General features: G+C 43.2%; 1 protein-coding gene across 2 annotated transcripts in view; it reads left to right on the top strand.

Annotated features, from left to right (window-relative positions):
• FANCL (FA complementation group L) overlaps nucleotides 1-22103 on the top strand; it is a 105583-nt gene that overhangs the window by 25238 nt on the left and 58242 nt on the right. Inside the window, exons 2-3 of one of the 2 annotated variants that reach the window (XM_077282763.1) lie at nucleotides 1994-2052; nucleotides 14580-14640. In XM_077282763.1, the coding sequence (XP_077138878.1) occupies nucleotides 1994-2052; nucleotides 14580-14640 (120 nt within the window). The remainder of the gene's footprint in view (nucleotides 1-1993; nucleotides 2053-14579; nucleotides 14641-22103) is intronic. The other variant, XM_077282764.1, reaches the window with a different exon arrangement.

Genomic DNA, 22103 nt, shown 5'->3' on the forward strand with positions numbered 1-22103 from the left:
CAAACACACTAAAGGTAGCCGTGGAACGTTTCCTGAAATCCTAGACGTCTCTTCACGGCCTGAGAAACTGACTACCCCTAGAGATAAAGTAAGACCTCACTTGCCTCAGAGAAATAACCCCAAAGAAATAGAACAGCCCCCCACAAATAATAACGGTGAGTTAAGAGGAAAAGACAAACGCAGAGATGAAACAGGTTAAGCAAATGAGGCCCGCTAACACTAGATAGCAGAAAATAGCAAGGGATCTGTGCGGTCAGTAAAAAACCCTATACAAAAATATCCACGCAGAGAATGCGAGAACCCCCACACCAACTAACGATGTGGGGGGAGCAACTCAGCACCCCAGAGCTACCAGCAAGCAGAGAAATCACATATTAGCAAGCTGGACAAAACTCATAATATTCTAGGAACATATTGAACACAGATGAGCAAGAATAAGCAAACAGAACTTAGCTTCTCTTGAAGAGACTGGTAACGGATGTAGACAGGAGCAAACAGAATAGCACTGAATACAACGACAGCAGGCATAGACTGAGATTCCAAGTGAGCTTAAATAGAAAACCAGCCCACAGATAACGAGACAGCTGATGCCAGTCACAAACCTGCAGAAAGACAGCACTCACACAGTACCACTTGTGACCACAAGAGGGAGCCCAGAAATAGAGTTCACAACACTGCCCAATACAATCCCAACAGTGAAACATGGTGGTGGCAGCATCATGCTATGAGGATGTTTTTCAGCTGCAGGGACAGGACATCTGGTTGTCATTGAAGGAAACATGAATGCAGCCAAGTACAGAGATATCCTGGATAATAAAGGAGTGGTTTCAGAACAACTCTGACCATTCTTGACTGGCCCAGCCAGAGCCCTGACCTAAACCCAATTGAGCATCTCTGGAGAGACCTGAAAATGGCTGTCCACCAACGTTCACCATGCAACCTGACGGAACTGGAGAGGATCTGCAAGGAAGAATGGCAGAGGATCCCCAAATCCAGGTGTGAAAAACTTGTTGCATCATTCCCAAGAAGACTCAAGGCTGTACTAGCTCAAAAGGGTGCTTCTACTCAATACTGAGCAAAGGGTCTAAGTATATATGACCATGGGATATTACAGTTTTTCATTTTTAGTAAATTTGAAAAAATTACTACATTTCTGTTTTTTTTTTCTGTCAAGATGGGGTGCAGAGTGTACATTAATGAGAAAAAAAATGAACTTTTTTAAATTTACCGAATGGCTGCAATGAAAGTGAAAAATTTAAAGGGGTGTGAATACTTTCCGTACCAACTGTATATATACATTACCAGAGAGTTCATTGGTAGATAACCGCCACTGTTGTTCGCTTTCGCTCATGCTCTTGTGCTTTAACATAAAACGTTTAACAGCTAATTACAGAAAGGTATCATTTTAACCCACTTCAAAGTGCCATTACAGCCATGTCTGTAGCCAAAAGTCCACAATCCTGCCAACATGTCCTCTTTAAAATTATGGACATTGGGAATTAACCTAATTGGGGTAGCTCGTTTCAGAGAACAGGTGCAGCACAAGAATATTCTGGGTACTATACACTTTTACGACAGCCTTGCTAATAACTATAGTGTACAGAGCTGTAATTTCAGCCATGTGCATGAGCTTCCCTACTCAGCTAAGCAGTGCCTCCTGACCAAGACCCTTTAAGAGGCAGCAGTTTTTTAACCCGTGTGACCTCAGAATTGTATTAATCCTTTTTCCATTGTAACTATTACACAAAAGTAAGAGGCAGCTCTTTATGGCTGAAAACAAAGTGCGGCTCCTCTGAATAGAGCTCCTATATGTGCTGCTGGACTGACAGCTATACCTGACCTAACGGGCTGTGATGCATGCACATTTGTAAGCGGTATCATGTTTTGTTCACCTTTTGTACTAACGCCTACAATCGTTTAGTTACAAGTGGCTTCTTTTTGTTTCTTTTTAGCGTTTCTCTTATTTTATTAGCTTGTTTTTCCCCTCCAACAGGAAAAGGACTTTCGACTCAGGGTCATTTTGCCAACAGATTTGCAACTACAAAATGCCAGGTATGGAACGCTACATATTGTGGTAAAGTAGTTATACTTTTATCTACCGTGTATACTCGAGTATAAGCCGACCCGAGTATAAGCCGACCCCCCTAATTTTGCAACAAAAAACTGGGAAAACTTATTGACTCGAGTATAAGCCTAGGGTGGAAAATGCAGCAGCTACCGTTATATGTCAAAAATAAAAATAGATACCAATAAAAGTAAAATTAATTGAGACATCAGTAGGTTAACTGTTTTTGAATATCCATATTGAATCAGGAGCCCCATATAATGCTCCATGCAGTTCTTTATGGCCCCATTGATGCCCCATATAATGCTCCATGCAGTTATGGCCCCATAGATGCCCCATATAATGCTCCATGCAGTTATGTCCCCATAGATGCTCCATATAATGCTCCATGCAGTTATGGCCCCATAGATGCTCCATATAATGCTCCATGCAGTTATGGCCCCATAGATGCTCCATATAATGCTCCATGCAGTTATGGCCCCATATAATGCTCCATATAATGCTCCATACAGTTATGGCCCCATAGATGCTCCATATAATGCTTCATGCAGTTATGGCCCCATATAATGCTCCATACAGTTATGGCCCCATAGATGCTCCATATAATTCTCCATGCAGTTATGTCCCTATAGATGCTCCATATAATGCCCCATGCAGTTATGGCCCCATAGATGCTCCATATAATGCTCCATGCAGTTATGGCCCCATAGATGCCCCATATAATGCTCCATACAGTTATGGCCCCATATAATGATCCATGCAGTTATGGCTCCATATAATGCTCCATACAGTTATGCCCCATATAATGCTCCATACAGTTATGGCCCAATAGATGCTCCATATAATGCCCCATATTATGCTTATGCTCCATACAGTTATGGCCCCATAGATGCCCCATATAATGCTCCATACAGTTATGGCCCCATATAATGCTCTATGCAGTTATGGCCCCATATAATGCTCCATACAGTTATGGCCCCATAGATGCCCCATATAATGCTCCATACAGTTATGACCCCATATAATGCTCCATACAGTTATGGCCCCATAGATGCCCCATATAATGCTCCATACAGTTATGGCCCCGTAGATGCTCCATATAATGCTCCATACAGTTATGGCCCCATAGATGCCCCATATGATGCTCCATTCAGTTATGGCCCCATAGATGCTCCATATAATGCCCCATATAATGTTCCATGCAGTTATGGCCCCATAGATGCCCCATATAATGCTCCATGCAGTTCTTTATGGCCCCATAGACGCTCCATACAGCATTGTGCCACATGTAATGCTGCTGCACTAAAAAAAATAAAATGACATACTGACCTCTCGTCGCTGCTCCTCAGCGTCCCGTCTCTCTGCACTGACTGTTCAGGCAGAGGGTGGCGTGCACACTAATACGTCTTCGCGCCCTCTGACCTGCACAGTCACAGCAAGAGGACGGGAAGAAGGAGTGGCGCCCGGCGAATGGAGCGCGGACAGGTGACTATGAAATACTCACCTGGTCCCGGCGCTCCTGACGCTGTCCCTGCCTGTCCCATGGTACCGCAGCTTCTTCCTGTAATGAGCGGTTACTGGTACCGCTCATTACAGTAATGAATATGCGGCTCCGCCCCTATGGGAGTGGAGTCAATATTCATTACTTTAATGAGCGGTACCACGTGACCGCTGAATAGAGGAAGAGCTGCAGCGCGGGAGACCATGGGACAGGCTGGGACAGAGTTAGGAGCGCCGGGAGCAGGTGAGTATGCGACAGTCCTCTCTGCCCCTCACCCGCCAACCCCGCCGCCGAACATGACTCGAGTATAAGCCGAGAGGGGCACTTTCAGCCCAAAAATTTGGCCTGAAAATCTCGGCTTATACTCGAGTATATACGGTAAATATATCTATGAAGAGCTACACAAGGCAAGCAAAATGAATAGCCAGTATTAACTTATTTAACATTTCGATATGTCGGACTTTTATGAATGCAGCAATATCAAATATGTGTATTTTTTATTATTTTTTCAATGGGTTGGAAGGGGGTGATTTGAACTTTTTATATATATATATTTTTTAAATATTTGTATTCATTTTTTAAAAAAACCTTTATTTCCAGGACGTCCCTTCTGACAACACCATGGGGGACGTCCTTCCTTCCTTATATGGACAGGAAATAAACAAGAGGTTAAAAGTCCCCTCCCCACCCACATCCCCAGTGTTTTTCCTGTCCATGTAAGGACAGGCACGAGAGAGAGAAAAGATCGGGGTTAGAGCTCTGCCCCGGGCTAACCTTTCTGACGGGCGCAGTTGGGCTGAGGGTTCAACCTCTCCTTCCTCCTGTCAAGACGATCGTGGCTGACACCCCCCAAAGGGGGGGTTCCTCAGCTAGGTCCCCCGTGGAGCGGGAGCTCCGGGGTTGGTACTGCTTCCCTCCGACGAGGGCTCTCAGTGTCCAGGGCCAGCAGGTCGCCACTGATGTCACATCCAAGGAAGGGACTTCCGGGATGGGTTCCAGGCTGGAACTCAAGACGTGACGCGATTTCCGGTGACGTCAGACGCCAGATTCGGTATGGAGGCCGAGAGAGGACCTGCTAGGCGGTGAGAAGACAAGGTAGGAAATAAAAACTGCCTTAGTCGGTGTTATGCTGTGACAGAGTATTCTTTTGAAACAGCATGGAGGACTCTGTGAGGAGTCTTGCTCCCCCTGAATCATCAATGACTGCGAGTAGCGAAGGTAGGGAAAAACAGTCCAAGAATGGGACCGAGCTAATTAAACATAAGGAAAATACAGCCCCAGCCTCGACACCGGTAGCCAGGAGGTCTTCCAAGGCCTCAGGGAAGTCCAGGAGATGTGGCATCGGTAATTGCAAGCTGCCTGAATCATGGCCTAAACAGCTGTGTGAAGTGTGCATATGTAAGGTCTTCAGGTATGAACAATCCTCCTTTCTGACAGAGATGCGAACCATGGTTAGAGAGGAAGTTCAAGCTTCCATCTCAAACCTCTTACCAGCACAGTCACCTCAGCAGAGTCCCCATCCTAAAAGACTGAGATGGGAAATGGATCAATCCTCAAGGAGGAGGATCAGTTCATATGCTCGGACTCGGAGGAAGAAGGAGAGATCACCTCCGAACCTCGTGAAGTGGGCAAGAAATACCTTTTGTCCTCGGTTGACATAGATGAGCTGCTCCGGGCTGTCAGAGCAACCATGTAGATAGAGGAATCCCAGAAGCCCCAGTCGATACAAGACAAAATATTTGGAGGTCTGAGGTCACAGATTCATCGTGTGTTTCCTATCAACGACCATATCCGAGCAATGATTATGGAGGAGTGGGAAGACGCTGAGAAGCGTTTGGTCATTCCTCGGGATTTCAGACTCCCTCTGCCTTTTGACCTGGACGATATAAAAATCTGTGACTAGATCCCAAAATATGATGTTCCGGTGGCCAGAGTTTCAAAAAAGACCTCGATTCTATTTGAGGATTCATCTAGCCTCAAAGAGCCTATGGACAGAAAGGCAGATGGACTCCTTACAAGGGCTTGGAAGGCTTCTGCGGCGGTCATGAAAACAAATATTGTTGCAACATCAGTGGCCAGATCCATGCACATATGGATCGACCAGCTGGAGGAGCAGTTGAAAGGAAAGACTTCTAGGAATACTATATTAGAAGGTCTTCCCTTGTTAAAACTCGCCACCGGGTTCTTGGCGGATTCATTGGCAGAATCTGTATGATTCACTGTCAGAAATAAGTCTATCTAACGCAGCTCGGAGAGCTGTATGGATGAAGACCTGGTCAGGCGACTACCAATCAAAAAATAAACTTTGTGGCAAAACTTTTTCAGGTTTAAGAGTGTTCGGCCCTGTTCTAGATAATATACTAGAAAATGCCACCGATATGAAAAAAGATTCCCTGATGAGAGGTCTAGGAGACATTGTCCCTTTCAGAGGTCCCGGCCCTCCGAAAGACAGGAGTTTCGGGGGGAAAGGGAAGTTTAGTCGTTGGGACATGCCTAAAGGGGGGAGAAGTAGAGCACAGACCTCACGATTTGGCTCAGGTTCAAAGAACAGAAGGCAGTGACGCCGGGTCGGTAGGGGTTGCCTGGGGAAGTTCATAGATTCCTGGAGACTAGTCTCTCACAATCAGTGGGTCTTAAACACCATTTCTCAGGGCTACTCCCTAGAGTTCATCAGACCCCTCCCCCCTCCCAGCAAGATTCGTGGCGACAGATTCCCGATCCAGTACCTCTGCTTCCTCCATATGGTCAGACATAAAAGACTTTTAAGACTTTTTAAAAGCTGGAATGGTACTCCCAGTTCCACAGTAAGATATAGGTCTGGGACATTATTTGACACTGTTCACAGTAAAAAAGCCCTCAGAAGGAAGTCGCACCATTATAAACTTGAAACCTCTAAATCGGTAGATCGGGTACAAAAGGTTCAGAATGGAGTCTTTAAAGACCACCATTCCCCTCATAGACAAAAACGCGGTAATGTGCACAATAGATCTAAAAAGTGCATATTATCACGTCCCGATTCACCCGCGGTCGCAGAAATATCTACAGTTCGCCCTAGAGTTAGGAAGCAGATGCTACCATTTCCAATTTTGCGCTCTTCCATTTGGCCTCGCCTCTGCTCCTCAAGTGTTTACGAAACTAGTCTCCGAGATCGTGGCCTACCTGTGACAGAAAGATGTGGTCACTGTCCCATATTCGTACGACTTCCTACTGATAACCGCTTCAGAAGCAGAATTAAAGGAACAGCTCAATCTGGTGATCCCTACTTTAGAAGGTCTTGGTTGGATCTTGAACAGAGAAAAATCAGACCTGTTACCCAGAACCAGGAAAAACATTTCTTGGAGTTATACTAGACTCCAGACAAAGGCTGTCGCAGCTTCCAGGAGAGAAGCAAGAGACGGTGAAGAGCAAGATTCATCTTCTGCTTCGGAACCGAATTTCCATAAGGACATAAATGAGAGTTCTAGGAACATTGACAGCCTGCATTTCCTGCGTTCGGTGGGGTCAGTCCCATACAAGGGGACTGCAGAGAGAGATCCTGTCAGCCTAGGACAGAAAACAAACGTCCTTGGACAAACAGATCCGTCTGTCCCCATCATTAAAATCATCCCTGACATGGTGGACCAATCCCAATAACCTCTCACAGGGCGTGCCGTGGATTTTGCCAGCTTGCATAACTGTAGTGACGGATGCAAGGAAGGATGGGGGGTCCATTTAGAAGGAAGATACTGTCAAGGAAGCTGGTCCCTACACGTCAGGTGCTAATCCTCAAATTTCAGGGAATTACGGGCGGTCTGGGATACCCTGAAGCGAAATCAGTCCCGCCTACAAGGTCGGCATTTAAAGGTCATGTCAGACAATATGACAGCGGTGTCATTCCTGTGCCACCAGGGAGGCCCAAGACACCGGGCGCTTCAGGATCTGTCCGCAAAAATATTTACATGGGCAGAAAGAGTAGTCTTGTCAGTATCCGCAGTTCATCTCCAGGGGTCCAGAAATACAGTGGCCGATTACCTCATTAGACAAAGAATTCAGTCCACCGAGTGGGAACTATGAGGAGAGGCATTCGATTATGCCTGTCATCAATGGGGAACTCCCAGCTTAGACCTCTTTGTGACCAGAAGAAACGCCAAAGTCCAGAGGTTCTACTTCCTCAATCTGGCAGACAACCCGGTAGGGATCGATGCCTTAAACCAAACATGGGGGGAGGAACTCCTGTATGCCTTTCCCCCCCATCGCCTTGATCCCAAGAGTCCTCAGGAAAATTCAAGAGGAAGGCATTAGTGATGTTGGTGGTTCCATTGTGGCCAAAACGAATCTGGTTTCCTCTGCTGAAGATGTCCCAGAGACGTCCGCTCCGGTTGCCGGAGAAGGAAGACCTGCTGTTCCAGGGCCCAGTTCTTCATCCAGATCCAAAGAGGCTTCAATTATTTGCATGGATCCTGAAAGGAAGATCTTAAGAGCTAAAGGTCTCTCCGACCAGGTGATCTCCACGATCCAGGCTAGCTGTAAACCTGTGACCTGTTCAATTTACAACAAAATCTGGAAGAGATTTTGTTTGGAATGTGGTAGCTTTCATAGATTCATCCCGGCCTGATATCCCAAAGATCCTGGACTTTCTCCAGGTGGATTTTAACAAAGGATTAAAACCAAGCACACTAAAAGTACAGATTGCGGCCCTAAGTATTTTCTTCAATTTCCCCCTGGCAACTCACCCTTGGGTAGCACGTTTTTATAAAGCCACGCAAAGATTAAGGCCCTCAATAAGATGATCAGTCCCTCCATGGGATTTAAATCTTGTACTCAATGCCTTATGCAAATCTCCTTATGAGCTGGTAGAACTCATTGACATTGCGAAGCTTTCGTTCAAAACGGTCTTTTTATTGGCCATTACTTCAGCCAAGAGACTAGGAGAAATCCAGGCACTCGCAATCCAGAACCCATATATCCAAATCTATGACGATCGCATAATTCTAAGGCTAAACCCAGGGTTTTTGCCCAAAGTGGTCTCCTCTCGAAACTTAAACCAGCAAATAGTACTTCCCTCTTTCTGCCAAGCCCCAAAAACCCAAAAGAGAAGTTTTTCCACTCTTTGGATGTTAGGCAGGCAGTCATCCACTATCTTGAAGCAACTCGAGAGTGGAGGCAAGATACAAATCTATTTAACCAGTACGGGGGAAGAAATAAGGAAAGGAAGGCATCAAAATCCTCCTTAGCTACCTTACAACCACCATTTCCCTAGCATACAAAACAGAGGGGGTACCCATTCTGATAGGATTAAGAGCCCACTCTACCAGAGCAGTTGCAACCTCCTGGGCTGAGAGGGCAGGTGCCTAGGTGGATCAAATTTGTAGTGCAGCTACTTGGTCTAGCCTAAATACGTTCGGTAAACATAAGCTGGATACTTTGGCAGGAAATCAGTTGTCCTTTGGCTGTAAGGTTCTGCAGGCTATAGTCCCACCCTAAATTCAGAGTACTTTGGTATTCTCCATGGTGCTGTCAGGAGGGATGTCCTGGAAAATCGGAATTAGACCTACCGGTAATGTTGTTTTCAGGAGTCCATCCTGCCAGCACTGGTAATTCCATCCCTTAAATTTTGTATTTGTGATATTAAACTTGTACAGAATTTGAATAAATAACAATTGCATCCATCCAGATGGTACGTGGAAAATCGCTGGGGTTGTGGGTGGGGAGGGGACTTATAACCTCTCGTGCATTTCCTGTCCCTATAAGGAAGGAAGGGCGTCTTCCATGGCGCTGTCAGGATGGACGCCTGGAAACAACATTACCGGTAGGTCTAATTCCGGTTTTCCAGGACATCCCTCCTGACAACACACCAGGAGGTAGTCGTTATCATCCTTAAGGGACAGGAAACACACGAGATGTTAAAAGCCTCCACACCTCACCCTCAATGTCTTTACCAATTAGCACACGAGGATGGCTGCTACTAGGATTCGAGAAAGCTCTGAGGCCAAGTACGCTAAGAGTCCAGATTTCAGCACTGAGCATCATTTTTGACTTTTATCGAACCATCCACAACCAACCAGCAGATTCAGACCCACAATTAGGAAGTCGGTGCCTCTGTGGGATTTAAACCTAGTACTAAATACCCTATGTAAGTCTCCTTATCAACTACTGTAGGACATTAGTATCAAGATGCTTTCCTTGAAGACAAGTTTCTAACTTGCCATCACTTTGGCAAAGAGAATAGGGGAATTCAGGCCCTGTTGCTTAGAGATCCTTATCTACGTGTATGGGAAGATCGAATCATACTTAAGACTAGACCAATCGTTTCTTCCAACAGTGGTGTCCAGTGCCAACTTAAATTTGGAGATTATCCTACCCTCCTATTTGCGACATCCCAACAACCAGAAGGAACAAATATTTAATTCAGTGGCGGTAAGACAGACGGTTCTGTATGTGGAGGCCGGATTCAGACCTCTTTGCAATGGCAAGAAGACTTCAAAGGCGACGTTGGCCAGATGGATTACATTCGAAGTTTCTCTGGCATACACCTTGGAAGGGAAACCACAGCCAGAAGGTGTTAGAGCTCTTTTAACTAGGGCAGTCCCCGCTTCGTGGGCTGAACAAGCAGGAGTCTTGGTGGACCAGATTTGTACGGCTGAGGTCTGGTCCAACCTGAATACCTTTTGTAGACATTACAAGTTGGACCTGTTATCCGGGCAACAGATGGCCTATGGAAGGAAAGTCATTCAAGCAGTAGTCCCTCCCCAATTCTATTAATTTGGTATTTCTTCTGGTGTGCTATCAGGAGGGACGTCCTGGAAAGTAGTAATTAGTCCTACCAGAAACTGTATTTCCAGAAGTCAATCATGACTGCTCCCTTACATTCCATCCCTTGAATTCCATGTACTTATGTAAAGTTAACATTTGTGTAAGAGATTTAAATATAATTGAGTTGCATCCACCCTGGTGTGGTGATTGGTAAAGACACTGAAGGTTAGGTGGGGGGTTGAGGGGGCATTTAACCTCTCGTGTTTTTCCTGTCCCTAGAGGATGAGGAAATACATGGAAATACAATTACCTATAGGACTAATTCGTACTTTTTTACTTTTCACTCTGTTAGTCGACTTGAAGCTGCAATTGTATGATCCCTTCTGCTATATACATCAATGCTACAATATCGCTAAACATAGCAAAAATCAGTCTAATATCAACGCCAGGTACAGGTGTACCGTCATGATATGCACACGGATCTTCAATAGATCCCTGGCCATCACGGCAACCGATTAGCGCCCCCGATCATGTCATGGCAGCCCCCATGGGCGCGTAGAATGATACGCCCCCTTGCCGGCATGCTGTTAATGCTGCTGTCTCAGATTGGCAACGGCTTTTAACAAGATAACAGCTGCATGCAGAGCTCTGTTCCACTCGTACCTGTTAGAGGCAGATGAGGGCTGATTATCACAGCCATAATCTGCCGGCAAAAATAAGCAGACTTGGCTTGCGAGCCCACATCAAAGTCTGGGAGCCGGCATATGATGTACCTAGTACGCCATATGTTATTAAATGGTTAATGGCTTCTCTAAGTCGGCCACCCCTGTCCTGTCAGTGCCTGCTTTTTACAGCCATTGTGATGCTACATGATTGGATAGTGCTTCAAGATTGATATCAACTGTTTGCACAGTATAAAGGCCCCCATACACATTAAGGTTGTCTGAACCCATCGATATCGACGGTCCATGTAGATGTCGATTGTATACTTCCAATTTCGGACTGCCAGTCTAATTGTTCTTCCGAGATAAGCAGCCGGCAGACGTGTAAGCTGGCGGTTTTCTCATAGAGAGACTCGAACTGCACAACCTGACACAACGTCACGTCGCCCTTCGGGAACAGCAGCGCTGACCTCATTGGAGCTGCACCACTGTGGTAGAAGAGTATACATTGGTTTTATTTTAATTGGGGTTCTGAAATGCTTATAAGCTGACCTCTTTTGCTATGAAACCCCTGAAAATTTCTGGTGCAAGCAATTACTTCCATAAGTCACATTCTTAGTAAAAGGAAGTCCCCCTGTGTGCAATCTAAGTGGTACATGATCTGTCAGTGTATGCCCACCTTTTCTGAAAGGCCACAGAAACTGCAACACCATTAAACAAAAGGCAACACTAACCAAACAACACCATGAATACCAAGGAGATCTCCAAACAAGTCAGGGACAAAGTTGTTGAGAAGTACAAGTCATGGTTTGGGTTATAAAAAAATAAAAATAAAAAAAATATTCCAATATTTGATGATCCCCCGAAGCACCATCAAATCCATTATCATAAAATGGAAAGAACATAGTACCACAACAAACCAGCCAAGAGAAGTCTGCCTAACAAAACTCTCAGCCCGGGCAAGGAGGGCATTAATCAGAGAGGCAGCACAGAGACCAAAGGTAACCTTGAAGGAGCTGCAGAGTTCGCAAGCAGAGACTAAAGTATTTATCCATAGAGCCACAATAGGCTGAAAACTCTGTAGAGGTGGCCTTTATGGAAGACTGGAAAGAAAAAAAGGCTTTACTTCCACTTACAAATTGTAAGGCTCCCTTTGAGTTTGCCAAAAGACGTGGGAGGCTCACCAAATGTATGGAGGAAGGTGCTGTGGTCAGATGAGAACAAAATTGGCCACCAAGGTAAAGCGCTATTTCTGACGCCAAACCAACACCGCTCATCACCCCAAGAGCATCATCCAAACAGTGAAACATGGTGGTGGCAGCATCATGTTGTGGGGATGTTTTTTGACAGCAGGTACAGGGAAAATGGTTGAAGTTGAGAGGAGGATGGATGGTGCGAAATACAGGGATATTCTTGAGCAAAACCTGTTTGTCTGTCAGTGATTTGAAACTGGGATGAAGGTTCACCTTCCCAGAAGACAATGACCCAAACCATTCTGCTAAAGCAACACTCCAGTGGTTTAATGGGAAACAGGTAAATGTTTTAGAGTGTCCTAATTACACTATGTTCCAAATTATTATGCAAATGACATTTTTCTCGGATTTTCCTAAATGGTTGGTACAAATGACAGTCAGTCTAATAAAAGTCATCACCCGTTAGAGTATACATCGAATTTTATTGAAGAAACCTCCCAATGATAACAGTATAATCTCTAAAATGAATAAAAACGCAAAATGCACTGTTCCAAATTATTAGGCACAGTAGCATTTCTAAACATTTGATATGTTTTAAGGAACTGAAAATGCTCATTTGAAGAATTTGCAGCATTAGGAGGTCACATTCACTGAACAAAAAAGCTATTTAACTCCAAAACATCCTAACAGGCCAAGTTACATGTTAACATAGGAACCCTTCTTTGATATCATCCACACAGTTCTTGCATCCATTAAACTTGTAAGTTTTTGGAGAGTTTCTGCTTGTATTTCTTTGCATGAAGTAAGAATAGCCTCCCAGAGCTGCTGTTTTGATGTGAACTGCCTCCCACTCTCATAGATCTTTTGCTTGATGATAATCCAAAGGTTCTCTATAGGGTTGAGGTCAGGGGAAGATGGTGGCCACACAATGAGTTTATCTCCTTTTATGCCCATAGAAGCCAATGACTCAGATGTATTCTTTGCAGCATGACAGCATGAGTGCATTGTCATGCGTGAAGATGCTTCTGCTCCTGAAGGCATGTTTCTGCTTTTTATACCATGGAAGAAAGTTGTCAGTCAGAAACTCTATACACTTTGCAGAGGTCATTTTCACACCTTCATGAACCTTAAAGGGCCCTACCAGCTGTTCTGGACCAAAACATGACTCCTCAACCTCCTTGCTGACGTCGCAGCCTTGTTGGGACATGGTGGCCATCCACCAACCATCCACTACTCCATCCATCTGGACCATCCAGGGTTGCTCGACACTCATCAGTAAACAAGACTGCTTGAAAAATAGTCTTCATGTATGTCTGGGCCCACTACAACCATTTCTGCTTGTGATCACTGTTTAGGGGTGGCCGAATAGTAGGTTTATGCACCAAAGCAAGCCTTTGAAGGATCCTACACCTTGAGGTTTCAGGGACTCCAGAGGCACCAGCAACTTCAAATAACTTTTTGCTGCTTTGTAATGGTATTTTGGCAGCTGCTCTCTTAATTCAATGAATTTGTCTGGCAGAAACCTTCCTCAATATGCCTTTATCTGCATGAACTCTGTTTCATTCATAAATCTCTTCACAGTATGATGATCACTCCTAAGTTTTCGTGAAATATCTAATGTTTTCAAACCTTGTCCAAGGCATTGCACTATTTAACACTTTTCAGCAGCAGAGAGATCCTTTTTATTTCCCATATTGCTTGAAACCTGTGGCCTGCTTAATAATGTGGAACATCATTTTTAAGTAGTTTTCATTTAATTAGAATCACCTGGAAAACTAATTATCACATGTATTTAAGATTGATTTCAGTGATCCATTGAGCCCTGAGACACAATACCATCCATGAGTTTATTTGAAAAACAAAACGATTAAATCTTTGACACTTAAATCCAATTTGCATAATAATTTGGAACACAGTGTAAAGTCTAAACCTTAAACCAATTGAGAATCTGTGGTCAGACTTGAAGCTGTTCATCAGAGGAAACCATATAATTTGAAGGAGCTGGAGCAGCTTTTGCCTTGAGGAGTGGGCAAAATTCCCAGTTACAAAATGTGGAAAGCTTATAGAGACTTAAACAAAGCGACTTTCAGCTGCAATTGCTGCAAAAGGAGACTCTACAAAGTACTGACTTTAGGGGGTGAATAGTTACGCACATGGAAGTGTTTAGTTATTTTGTCCTATTGTTTGCTTCACAATAAAAAAAAAACAAATGTTGACAGTTGTAGGCGTGTTCCTTACATGAACTGATGCAAACCCTTTACAAAACTGAAATTCTAGGTTGTGAGGTAGCAAAACACGAAAAATGCCAAGGGAGGTGAATATTTTTGCAATCCACTGTATTTAGTGAAATGCTGATCTATGGCAGTTTATATTTTGGTGCCATCTTACTGTTCTGTAACCAGATTTTCTACTGTACTTCTTGGCAGGTTAGAATGCAGTTGGCAGTTAAAGAAAGTGCTGCAGGGATATCTGCACATCGTGAAGCAGGTACATGACATCTGTATGGGTATCGATTTTCTGTGCTTGTCTGAAGTCCCCAATACGCATTAGATAAAAGTCGGACAAACTGGGAACATCATGACTCTTCCCGGACAGATAATGTTGGGTTGATGAGGATCTGGTGGTGTGAATTTAATTGCTAGATGATTTTGCTCTGTATGCTGATAAATTGCTGCCGTAGTCAGGCAGGTACTAACTCCCCTCTCCCCATAGAAAACACATGAGTGCTCGGCCGAATGCTGATATGTAGGGTGGGTTGGAAGAAACGTCTGTCTGCTGAAAAATCGTTTGTCCAATAGTTATATAAGTGAGGATCGGGCCGTCAGGTGTGTATACAGGCTTGGACTGGCCCACAGGAGAACCGGAAAATCCTCCGGTGGGCCCCTGTGCAGGAGTGGGCCACTACCCTCATATGAGCAGTACTTGGCACAGTATACTTGAATCACTATGTACGAACAATGGTGGCATCTTAATCATTTAACGATTTACCCAGTTCATTGTTACATAAATTTGTGATTGAGGATAATGTCACATTTACATGGTGCTGAAAAGTGGGGCCCTGGAGTTGGTTACTGGTGAGCCCCAATCCGACACTGGGTGTATATCATAATAGTTGTAAGATTTAGTAAATTCCTTCATGATATCTGAATTTATTGAAAGTTGATGAAGTTTTATGTGAAAACCTTTATTTGTAGTTTTGTTAAACTGTGGCTGAAAGGAGAATGCAAACTTGTCACGTAGAAGACTGACTTCAGAACGACTTGAGATGGACGCGGAAGCTGGAAATTTCATCTATAGATTTCCTTCTATTCCATTTTAGTTCTTGCATCTCTTTTAAGTTGATCTTTGATACTGTGTGTCAGCGGCCTCTTCACATGCTCCGTTTCTTTTAATGGCTCCATCTGGGGAGTAGACATTTATGTATCACTTTTTACTGACCTTCCTTCAAGCGCCCAAGAAAGGTATCTTCTAATTTTACTTACCCACACATAGAAGGATTTCCAAGCTAAACCTAAAAGTAATTTTTATTTCAGAAAACTTTCACATGTTATGATGATATGTCCAAAGTGTTGATAGGTGGGGATCTGTGTGCGCAGTGTCCCACACAAATTCTAAGCTGAGCATTGTGCCCTTTTACTTGTCAAGGCATCCTAAGGGTACAGGCAAAAATAACATGCCGATTGGTCGTAAATCCTCACTTTATTGCATTGCTCATCTATATCTATCTTGTTTTTTGCAGGCAATACAGCATTAGGCCCATTTTGAAAAAAGGTTTTCGGTTATAGGGTTACTAAACACCGCTAGTACCCTAACACCAATTGGCTATTCAATAAATCATTGTGGCATCAACACGGGCCATGTTCTGAACCTTCTTTCCCATAACAGAGGCATGATATCATATTTTGAGCTCTTTCGGCCCTAATGTGGATCTATTGAGACTCTGTTGTTGTACTAATGCAAAGCCCTATGTATTAAAGAGTTAAAGGCGTATTCCCGTCTCCAAAATCCCATCCCAATATGTAGTAGGTTTAATAATAATAGCAAATTTTCCAATTAAAATTGTAGTATAGTTTTCTGATTCGCCAGTTCTCTTTCCTCATGTGCAGGCATTGCAGGACCTTAGGTATCCATGGTTACAACCACTGATCTAGTGACAGGCAGTTAGCTAGTTGCTAATGAAACTTTCCAGCTTCCGTGTCTTTCCTTTTTTGGGTCCTTACGTGGAACTATAGAGACTCTCGTTGTACTAATGCAAAGCCCTATATATTAGCAAATACCTCCAATTAGAAATGTAGCATATTTTTTTTTATATTCGCTCTGTCTCCTTCCTCATGTGCAGGCATTGATTGATCAAAAAGGCATTGCAGGACCTTCGGTATCCATGATTACGACCACTAGCAACTAGCTACCTACCTGTCACTATATTAATGGTCGTAACCATGGATACCTAAGGTCCTGCAATGCCTTTATGATTAATCAATTAACCTTTATTACCCATTTATTAACCTAAAAATAGACATTCAAAGTAATCCTCACCTGTCTGCCGTTACTCTATAATGTGGAGGTCCCACGATGATCCCAAACTCTCCTACATCCGGATGATGTAGTGGCATCAGTAATGACCGCACAGGTAGGGATTCCTTTGATTTTTTTATTCTTATCTTAATAAATGGGTAAAAGAGGGTAATTGTTGGGGAGTGATTTGTGACATTATATACTTTGTACATAGTGATTCAAGTACAGGTGCTTCTCACTAAATTAGAATATCATCAAAAAGTTAATTTATTTCAGTTCTTCAATACAAAAAGTGAATCTCATATATTATATAGAGTCAATACAAACGAGTGATTTATTTCAAGTATTTATTTCTGTTTATTTTTAGGTTAATTAATGTTTATTTTTAGGTTACTAAATGGGTAAAAAATGTTAATTCTCCGGGAGTGATTTGTACAATTAAAGGACTTTTCTCTGTGTGTGTGTGTGTCTTTATTCATTTTAACTACTGGGGTTAGTAATGGAGATGTCTGATAGACACCTCTCCATTACTAACCCATGGGCTTGATGTAAGCGGACATAAAACAGCTGAGATCAACCCCAAAACTATCAATATCAGCCTGCAGCTGTCTACTTAGCCTTTTCTGGTTAGTGAAAAAATAGGGGGGACCCCATGTCATTGTTTTTTGTGTGTGTCTCCTTTTTACTAACCAGTAAAGGATAAGCAGACAGCTGTGAGCTGTTAATTATAAGCTGGAAACCTTTAGGGCTATTGGCCACTTCCCAGAATAATACCAGCCCCCTGCTGTCTGCCTTCCCTCAGCTGGTTAAGAAAAATAAAGGGGACCCCACGCCATTTTAAAAATACGCAGACGGTGGGTGAGGAATACAACTGACATCCACTTCGCCTGGTCTTGTTGATTGTAGGGAAACTGGGCGGCGATGATGACAGTTGGATTTAGCACACTGCGCCTGGGAACAGTGCTAACTGTAAGGCTTCACCCAGATGCCTGTACTTGTCATCTGTGTGTCATCAGTGTCTACATATGCGGGCCGTATTGTGGACTGTGCTGCTTGCAAAAACTATGGACTGTGCTGCTTGTTTTGCACATGGACACACGATTCATGGAAGCACACTGACATGTGCATAGACCCATAGATTTGAATGGCTCTGTGAAAATTATCACACTTACTGGAGACACTGACTAAGGGGGCTTTACCCTGCTTCCTCATTATAGTGAATTGGTCCATCATGGTTTCATCTGAATCGTGTCATTCTGAGATTTAGCTGGAAATCCAAATTCAAGTGCTCCAGTGTAGAGCTCAGGATAAATGTGATCCAAAATGTTATGTAAAATGTTCCCAATAAAAACTTTAACTAAATACACAAAAAAGCAACTCGGGTCCTTACTCAGGTCCGTCATCTTTCAGTGGAAATATAGGAGGTGTCCACATTACTGATAGTGCAAAGGCTCTGGAAAAGCAAAATAGTTCCTCACCCCCAAAAGAAATTTAGCAAATTCTGCACTCCCAAATCCAAATGCTCCCCTCCCTTCTGAGCCCCACAGTGTGCCTAAAGCACATTCAGCTTCCAAATGTTTGGCATTCCTCTAGCAATAACAGCCCGCTTAATTTACAGGATCCATGTCTCCAGAAGCACAAGCTGGGCATAACGTATCGGGCACTACAACGTACTTGGCTCTACAATCTACTGGGCACTACAATGGCAGATTTGCAATTTTCAATCAGCAACATCCACTGTTGCTTGTTTCTGGAAAACCCCTTAAGTCAAAATCATCACTACACCTGTAGACAAATTCCAAGAGGGGTGTGATTTTCAAAATAGGGTCACTTGAGGGTGGATTTTGCTCTTCTGACATATAGGGGCTCTGTGTATGGAGTCTGCAAACTGTTGTACGATAATTTGTTCTCCGAGAGTCAAATAGCGCTCCGTCCCTCCCGAGTCTCGCCGTGTGGCTAAGCACTACTGTGCAGCCACACATGGGATATTGCAAGTTCAGCAGAAATTGTGTGACAAATTTTGGTGCCATTTTTACCCATTTTTTTGTTTGAAAATGTATAATCTGGGGCTAAAACTATTTTTTGTTGCATAAATGTAATTATTTTTCCTTCACTGCCAATGGTGTAAAATTATGTGACACACTTGTGCTGTCAATATGATCACTGCACCATTAGATGAATTCATTGAAAGGTTTTTTATTTGTCAAATGGGGTCTCTTTTGGGGGGGTTCTGTTGTCTTAACACCTCAGGGCCTTTTCCAGTGGGTCATGGGACCCGCAAACCATAACAGTAAAATCTGCACTATAATATGGCGCTCCTTCCCTTCTGAGCTTTCCACTGTGCTTGAAAAGTATTTCCCGATCACATGTGGGGTATTAACCCATTCATGAAAAATTATACAAAAAACTATGCAGTCTATTTGTTTTCATTGGCCCTTTTAAAAATAAAAAATCCTTGGCCCAAACCACATTTTAGTGGTAAAAATGTAATTATTCTTTCTTCAACACCCAATGGCATAACATTCTGTGAGGCACATGTGCCCATATGTTCACTACACCCCTGGTTGAATTCATTGGGAGTGTAGTTTGTAAAATGGGGTTACTTATGATGGGATTTCTGCTGTTCTTGTACCAGAGGGTCTCTGCTGATGTGACATGGCACCCGCAAACCATTCCTGCAAATCTGCACTACAATATGGCGCTCCTTCCATTCTGAGCTTTGCACTGCTCCTGAAAAGTAATTTTCTACCTCATATGGGGGTATTAGTGTACTTTAGAAAGTAAAAAATTGTACCATTCATTTTCTCCAATTATCCCATTTGGGACCAAAGCAACATTTTAGTGGAAAAGTGGTAATTTTCCATTGATTCAGCCCAATGTTCTACAATTCTGTGAATTGCCTAAGGGGTTAAAAATGCTCACTACACCCCTAGATGAATTCATCAAGAGGTGTAGTTTCCAAAATGGGGTCACTTGTTGGGGGTTTCCCATGTTTAGGCACATCAGGGGCTCTGCAAGCGCGACATGGTATTCCCTAACTATTCCAGCCAATTTTGTGCTCCAAAAGTCAAATGGTGCTGCTTCCCTTCTGAGCCTTGCTGTGCCCCCAAACAGTAGTTTCCCACGACATATGGGGTATTGGTATATTCAAGAGAAGCTGCACAACAGTTTTGAGCACTTTGTGGGGCGTAGTTTTTAAAATTATGTCACTTTTAGGTATTTTCTGTCGCACAGGCTGGTTACTGATTTAGGCCACATTCACACGTTCAGTATTTGGTCAGTATTTTTACCTCTGGATTTGTAAGCCAAAACCAGGAGTGGAACAATCAGAGGAAAAGTATAATAGAAACATATGCACCACTTCTGTATTTCTCACCCACTCTTGGATTATTCTTACAAATACTGATGTAAAATGCTGACCAAATACTGAACATGTGATTGTGGCCTTAATAAAATCCTGACAACGCCAAATTTGTTGTTTTTTTTTGGTTTTGCTACTATAGAAAAAAATCATTTAAAAAAAAAAAAAAAAAAGTTTTTTTTGGTCACCATATTCTAATTCCCATAACCAGTCTTTCTTTTTCTTTTTGTAGATAATGATGTGCGAGGGCTTGTTTTTTGAAGGTCGAGCTGTAGTTTTTATTGGTACCATTTTGTTTGCGACATGACTTTTTTAAATTCCTTTTCATTAATTTTTTCTTTTGTATGTTGTTTGAACAAAAAAACAATAAATATGAATTCATTAACTTTATTCTGCGAGTGATACCATTATGGTGAAACACAATTTATAGTTTCTTTTCTATATTTTACTCCTTTTGAAAAAGAAAATCACTTTAAAAAAATAATCTTTTTTTTTTGTTTTCATATTGCGAGAACCTTTAATTTTTTCGCTTTTCTGAGTACGGAACTTTAAGAGAGCTTGTTTTTTGCGTAACGATCTGAAATTTTTATTGCTATCATTTTTTATTTTGTTTTATCACTTGTTCACTTATTTTATTTCATTTTTTCTAAGGCAAGTTGAACAGAAAACAACAATTCTGGCTAAGTTTTTAATGGCAACCACCTAGGAGGGATGGGGGATAAATAATATAATTTTATAGTACAGGTCTGTGTGCGCGTGTGTGTGTGTGTGTATATATATATATATATATATATATATATATATATATATATATATATATATATATATATATATATATATATATATATATATATATTATACTGTATATCTCTTAAACAACAGAATATAACTCCAAGTAAATCAAACTTCTGTGAAATCAAACTGTCCACTTAGGAAGCAACACTGTTTGACAGTCAATTTCACATGCTTTTGTGCAAATGGAATAGACAACAGATGGAAATTATTGGCAATTATCAAGACACAGTCAATAAAGGAGTGGTTCTGCAGGTGGGGACCACAGACCACATCTCAGTACCAATGCTTTCTGGCTGATGTTTTGGTCACTTTTGAATGTTGTGCTTTCACACTCATGGTAGCATGAGATGGACTCTACAACCCACACAAGTGGCTCAGGTAGTGCAGCTCATCCAGGATGACACATCAATGCGACCTGTGGCAAGAAGGTTTGCTGTGTCTGTCAGCGTAGTGTGCCGAGGCTGGAGGCGCTACCAGGAGACAGGCCAGTACACCAGGAGACATGGAGGAGGCCGTAGGAGGGCAACAACCCAGCAGCAGGACCGCTACCTCCACATTTATGCAAGGAGGAACAGGAGGAGCACTGCCAGAGCCCTGTAAAATGACCTCCAGCAGGCCACAAATGTACATGTGTCTGCACAAACGGGTAGAAACCAACTCCATGCGGATGGTCTGAGTGCCCGACGTCCACAGATGGGGGTTGTGCTTACAGCCGAACACCGTGCAGGAGGCTTGACATTTGCCACAGAGCACCAGGATTGGCAAATTTGCCACTGGCGCCCTTTGCACTTCACAGATGAAAGCAGTTTCACACTGAGCACATGTGACAGATGTGACAGAGTCTGGAGACCCCATGGAGAGCGATCTGCTGCCTGCAACATCCTTCAGCATGACTGTTTTGGCAGTGGGTCAGTAATGGTATGGGGTGGAATTTCTTTGGAGGGCCGTACAGCCCTTCATGTGCTCACCAGAGGTAGCCTGACTGCCATTAGGTACCGACATGAGATCCTCAGACCCCTTTTCAGACCATATGCTGGTGCGGTTGGCCCTGGGTTCTTCCTAATGCAGGACAAAGCCCGACCTCATGTGGCTGGAGTGTATAAGCAGTTCCTGCAAGATGAAGGCATTGAAGTTATGGACTGGCCCGCCTGTTCCCCAGACCTGAATCCGATTGAGCACATCTGGGACATCATGTCTCGCTCCATCCACCAACATCACGTTGCACCACAGACTGTCCAGGAGTTGGCGGATGCTTTAGTATAGGCCTGTGAGTAGATCC

This window comes from Ranitomeya variabilis, chromosome 2 (assembly GCF_051348905.1).
Source record: "Ranitomeya variabilis isolate aRanVar5 chromosome 2, aRanVar5.hap1, whole genome shotgun sequence".
NCBI lineage: Eukaryota > Metazoa > Chordata > Amphibia > Anura > Dendrobatidae > Ranitomeya > Ranitomeya variabilis.